Here is a 6,381-nt window from a genome sequence, read left to right on the forward strand (position 1 = left end):
ACTTAAAGTGGTTTTTAAGACCAAGCTATGAAATGTTTATTTGCATTTACTACTAAAAGGAAGAAAGGCTATAACCAGTCTCTCACCAGAAGAATATAGTTGATGGTTGTCTTACTTAAAAAAATTTTTAAAAAAGGAGAAAAAGTAAATTTTTATACCTGTTTCGAAGCCTAACAGTCTTAACTGCTAGCAGGAATTGCTGTTATGTGTGGCTGATTTGTTTCCTGTCTCATCCCAAGGAAGTCTTTGCTTTATCCAAATACTGTATCCTTTTACACTGCTGACATGTCATTTACATAGCTCAAAGAGACTGAAGTGTAAATGAGTACTGTCCTAGTTACTTTTCCTCTAACAGTTGTGGGAGTTCATTTTCACACAGACTGTTTGGAAACCATGTAGTTATTTGATCAAGGGTCAGTTTAGTGATGGTTAGTTTTCTGTCTTGCTTTTGCTGTAGAAGATAGGGATGAAGAAACTAGGCATTAAGTATATTTGCTATTTCCTTCTTCAATGTAAAGTAATCTTATGATCAGGGAAATTTGGTTTAAGAACAAACTACATTCGATATTGCTTGGATTTTTTGTTTTTAAATAAAACTGTAATTTCCTTTTCTTTCTCTGAGTTCTTACAAAGCAGTTGATACAAAATGACTTAGCTTCTGTATTCCTTCAGGTGAGGGACGAACAGCACCAGTGTTCTTTGGGGAACTTCAAACTGCCTCTAAGCCAGTTGCTGGAGAGTGAAGATTTAACTATGCATCAGCGGTTCCACCTGAGCAACTCTGGTCCAAACAGCACTATAAACATGAAGATTGCACTCAGGGTACTCTAAAACTTTTCCCATTGTAAATATCTGAAAGCATATTTAAGACTATTGTGACTTCTGGTCTTCTAGCTTTATGAAGAAGATAGTACATTTCCTTGGGTGTCACAATGCCAGGTGTCCTTAGTTGTGGCAGTGCTATCAAGTACAGAAAGATAACCACTGATTTAAATACATTCTGTTTCAAAACCAGAAAATTCTCCAAACAAAACAGTGATCAGCTGCATTAATTAAAACTGAGGTTCCCCATGGTTTTAGGTTTGGAAATCATGTTTGGAATCGGAATTCCTTCAAGTCTCTTATGACTCAGTAGGCTACAGATCAGTGAAATCACCTTTACCTTATAGAAATGGAACTGAGGTCATGATGGTTTAAAAAGAATAAAGTTTATAGTACTAGAAAAGTTCAGACCAACTTTCAAGCACGTTGGAGTTTTGAAGATGAAACTTGCATACCTGAAAGTTGGTTTGTCTTTTTCCCCAGCTAAATTATTTGGTTTAATAAGGTAGTGTATCTCTTTGCAAACACTGTCAAACTTCTGTTAACTTCTGTTATTTGTTCTTTTCTAAAGCTTACTTGTCATTAATAAATGACAAGTACTTACTTTGTTGCTTCCTTGTCACTAATAAATGAAAATAACCTGTAAAAGAGAAAGTAAGGACAATAAGTGAGAAGAGCTTGTGATGTAGGATTAAATTTCAAAAGATTAGAAGAAAAAAATTATAGAATAGCTTTCCAGGTGGCTAAAGCTGCAAAGTAAATAGCTCTTGCACCAGAAGTGTGTAGAGTATGGGAAGGGAATAAGGAGGAGAATAGTTGTAAATGAATGGAAAATTTGACATTGTTTTACAGTTACTGCAGTTGCCACAAAGATGATGAATGAGTACAAGTGTGAGTATTTTTGGTCCTGCATTAGTATCTGAACTTAACAACTTGTCACCAACCAGGACTCTTGTAGAAACAAATTTGTTCCTGTTTTTTATACTGGAAAATAGTAATATTATATGTATTTTTACTATATCTAGGTCCTTTCTCTTGAAAAGCAAGCAAGATCTCCAGACCATCAACACTCAGCCCAAGTAAAAAGGCCATCTCTTTCCAAAGATGCAAGAAAATCATCTTTTAAGCCTCAGGTTCCTGTCTCACCGCCACCTGATTCAAACAAACCTGTTCCAGCTTCCCCAGTGACTGATAGTGATAGAAAGACTGATACAGCTGAAAAAAGTCAGCCTCCCAATGCCAGCCCTCAGTGGCCAACAGATCTCAGCCGAAGTTCCTCCAGTCTTCATGCCTCTAACTTCTCTTATTCTCCCAGCCACCTATCAGTCAAAGAACCCACTCCTAGCATAGCCTCAGACATATCTCTGCCTATCGCCACACAGGAGCTACGGCAAAGACTACGACAGCTTGAAAAGTACGGTGTTAATTACTTGTTTTTGCAATACATCTAAGTTGATTTATAAAAAATGTCATCAGTGCAGCCGAAGAAAGAGTTCTTAGGTTACATTTCAGTAATATTTTTTCCTGTTGTAGTTTGAGCCTGGCATTTGAAAATCAGTGATTTTTCTGCTTCTTCTGGTACCTCAGTTAGACAGATTCTGCCATTAGAAGTTACCTTACCATTGCGATGATCTGCAAGGTAAAATCCACGTTGTTCTCATGGCTACACTGTGTAGTGCTAAAAAGAGTGGGATGGCAAAAGGGAAGGATATTTTCAATACAACATTAATCACTTTCATGGCAATAGTTGCCTGTTTCACCACTGAATCCTATTAGCATTAATATTAAGCCAATTAAGCTGAATATAGCTGGTCTTTTAAAATTACTCAGAGGGTAGTTGACTATGAAGAATGTTAAATGAATAGTCAGTTACTGTTCAATTAATGAGGATTGCTGCAGCCATGCTTTCTTAAATTCCCTAATTTTTTTTTGCTTGCCTCAATGGGCAGCTGTACTTGCCAGTAAAGATAGCTGAGCAGCCATTCTGCTCTGAATAGGAGAATGGAAATGATTAATTCTCTATTCATGTAGCTTCTCTGTGAATCTAAGTAGAAAGACTTTAATTTTTTATTTCTAAGGGATTGAACCGATTCATCTTTTTCTCTATCAATCAATACAGTAATACAGGTTGGAAGAAACCTTTGGAGGTTGGTCAGCCCTCTGCTCAAAGCAAATCCCACTTCAAAGTTAGATCAGGTTTCTTAGACCTTGTCCAAACAAGTTTTGAATATCTCTGAGGATGGAGATACTATAAACTTTCTCAGCAATTCCGGTGTTTAACCATTCCACTGTTTCCTCATTTCCAGTTGGAATTTATCTTGCTGCAACTTGACTGCTGCGACTTCTTGTTCTTTTACTGTGCACAGCCATGATGAGTCTGACTCAGTCTTCTCTATAATGTCTGTTTTAAGTAGTGAAAGACTGCAGTTGAACCTGCTGTTGGCCTTCTCTTCCATTTGTACAAGCTCATTTCCTTCACCATCTGCTTATGTGCTCCAGTCCCCCATTTATATTTATGGTCCTCTGCTGTCTTGTCTTCAGTTTGTCAGTCTCTCTTCTGGCCCAAAACTGGGTTAGACTTTGGTAATTATGATAAATGTTGTAATACTACTCCTTATTTAATACACAAATTTCATACTTTCTCATTTGATAAGAGTGGTAAGGCTACAGCTAAGGAGGTCCTTTATTGCAGGCCCCATGTTTTTACATGCTCTGATTTTTGTGGTTTTTTTTTGTTTTAACTAAGAAAATACTGAACTGAAATGCTTCATTCTAGTTTTTAAAGTGAATGACTTGGGAATTTTAATGGAACATCCTGCAATCACTTTGTACTAGCTATTCACAAAGGAGGCACGCCTCTCCCTTGAGGTTAAGATATCCTTCAGGTGGTTGAGAAATGCTGAGCATGCCATATACTCACTCTCCTGTGTGAAACGGAAAATACTGATAGTCAGTTTACACAGACTAAAATAAGCATTTTATAGAGATGAGGGAATTCTGCAAATATTGGCCATTTTATAAACCAGAAATTCTTAATCATGGTGCTTGCTTTTTATTTAAGCATGACGTGTATTTGTAAGCGTAAATTGATTCTAATATTATTTTCAACATGGCTTGAGCTACAGAAAAGTAAAATGGCTGTGTTTATACTGTGATTTGAGCTTTTAAGACAGTAAGTGGGTTTAAGAATCACTATTTTAAGCCAAGAATATTTGTTTTCTATGTTAGAGAATTCAGAAAAGAATGAGCTGGTCTTCTGATTGGTTCCTGTCCATAGGTAAGAGTGGCCCATCACTGAGGTTTTCATTGCCGTTTGCACCATTATTCTTTCCAATTTCCTAGATACTGATTTAATGTTAGTTTTAGGGTAAGCAAGTTCTTTACTGATCATGGTTTTCAAAGTACTGAAGAGCAGCTGACCTCTAAACTGACAAGAATCCCTAGCTTATTTTGGAGAGTAGAGCTGTTGGACAAGGAACTGAAGCAGAAGAAACTGGTGAAGATATGCTCATATGCTAACATCTGCTCTCTTCTTTCACATTGGTCTAGTGAAAAGTTAAATGGACAATACATGATTTCTGGGAAAACCACTCAGCATATATTTCAGTTAGGTCTTACTTTAAATATGTGTTTTAAAAACTAAGCATAGTGTTCTACTTTTTAATACTTTTTCCTGCAGTGGAACAACTCTGGGGCAGTCTCCATTAGGACAGATTCAGCTAACAATTCGTCATAGTTCACAAAGAAACAAACTGATTGTGGTAGTGCATTCATAAGCATAAAATACCAAATTTCATTTCTGCGCATTATTTCTTTGTAAACTTTGTCATATCTTGTTTTATCCTCTTAAATTGGTTGTCTGGATGATCTTTGTTACTTTTAAAATAACATACTAATTGTAATTACATGTAAATACAAAAACATACAGAGCTATACTCAGAATCAGTAAAAACTTTGTTGAAGATTTTGCTGTGATTTTGTATTTGTCTGTTATGCCTCTGTCAGATTTTAAATGAAAATGGCATGTAGATTTTTATCAGCAGTGTCTGAAAGCTATCTCTAAGAGACTGAATTTTTCATGGAATGACAAAAACACAGGATTTTTGGAAAGCCATATCTAAACTTTGAATTGGAATTTAAGAAACATTGTATTCCCACCTCTGCTGTCTGCTCACCATTTATCTGATCATGTACTAGTCACTGCTTGGCTTTTTTTTTAGTTTTTCTTTACCACTGCTATTAACTATGTGCTGTATCCAGCACATGATACTTTGTGCAGGATATTCCACAACTGATTCATGTACTAAATTAAGTGATAGTACTGTAGACACTTACATTCAGCAATGTCTCATTTATTTTGTAAGTGTTTTTCCTTGTTTTTCACTGGTTACAGAAATCTAATAGCGTTTTCAGAAGAAGGATCCGACCCATATGTGCGAATGTATTTATTGCCTGATAAGAGACGATCAGGAAGAAGAAAAACACATGTATCAAAGAAGACATTAAACCCAGTGTTTGATCAAATGTATGTTCTAAACTATGTGTAGTAGTTTTATATCACGTAATTGCAAAGCTGTCAAATCAAGGTTTCTTAGCTTACCTGAATGGATGAGCTGTTGAAACTCCTAGTTGTCACCACTAGACTTTGTCATACCTTTCTCTTCTGCTGTAATAGCTCTTCCCATCCTTCTATTCCTTGTTATCACTATAGCCCTTCTTACTCTGATACCAGCCACTTCTCTCTTATTTTCTGCCTTATCCTATCCCAGTTACATCCCCTTTGTGCTGGTAGCTAGGAAGCAGTGTGCACTCTTCTGGCAGGTGGCCAGAACATGAATGCCTTTTTTCTGGGCAATGCTGTTGGTATCCCTTCCTGCCAGGAAGCATGTCAATTCTGACTGGCCAATTGCCTGGCTGATAGATGCTGCCTCCTTGGTAGGACTGGACAGCCAGTGTCTATGCATGATCAAATTGCTCAGTCAATCTACTTGGTGGCACTTCTTAGCACCCAGGGAGTCAGGAAATTTCCTTATAGGTTATATCCTGGCCCATAGGTTGGAAGTTGTGCAAGCTTGTGCAACATTATATTGCATAAAAATCCTTATCTTTGCACTCAGCTTTTTGATGGTAGTTTTCCTCACACATGTACCCCTTCCTCCCCCACCCATCACTTATCAATAAAGAAGACCTTACAGACAGAAACTTAATTTGGGGAAAACAACACTTCAGTCCATTCTGTCCAAGGGGAATCTGTAAATCATTAGTTAGAGGCTCTGGTAGGTTTTCCTGGTACTGCAGCGCTCTCCTGTTTATTCCAGGTAATAGATTTGTTTTACTGTGCCTTTCCAAATAAAATGTATTGCCAAGCAGTAAAGCTGTTTAAGAACTGTAGTGACAAATAGATGTAGATAGTGGTATAATCTTGCCCTTACTTTCTGTAAGTTTCAGATCTAGCAAACAAAATGCATTCTTCCTTAAAAGTTGATAGGTTTCCTTGATGTGCCAGGAAAGAAAAGGAGCTCTGGTTCTAGAGGACTGAGGATCAGTAAGACTGACCAC

At 37.1% G+C, this 6,381-nt stretch overlaps 1 protein-coding gene across 1 annotated transcript in view; it reads left to right on the top strand.

Annotated features, from left to right (window-relative positions):
- The window catches only part of ESYT2 (extended synaptotagmin-like protein 2), a gene marked incomplete at its 5' end in the record, with an annotated part of 54,142 nt that overhangs the window by 46,083 nt on the left and 1,678 nt on the right, over window positions 1-6,381 (top strand). Inside the window, 4 exons of the mRNA XM_009574741.1 lie at window positions 673-822; window positions 1,848-2,236; window positions 4,502-4,596; window positions 5,209-5,347. Coding sequence (XP_009573036.1) covers window positions 673-822; window positions 1,848-2,236; window positions 4,502-4,596; window positions 5,209-5,347 — 773 coding nt within the window. The remainder of the gene's footprint in view (window positions 1-672; window positions 823-1,847; window positions 2,237-4,501; window positions 4,597-5,208; window positions 5,348-6,381) is intronic.

This window comes from Fulmarus glacialis, unplaced genomic scaffold (genome assembly GCF_000690835.1).
Source record: "Fulmarus glacialis isolate BGI_N327 unplaced genomic scaffold, ASM69083v1 scaffold15763, whole genome shotgun sequence".
NCBI classification, from domain to species: domain Eukaryota; kingdom Metazoa; phylum Chordata; class Aves; order Procellariiformes; family Procellariidae; genus Fulmarus; species Fulmarus glacialis.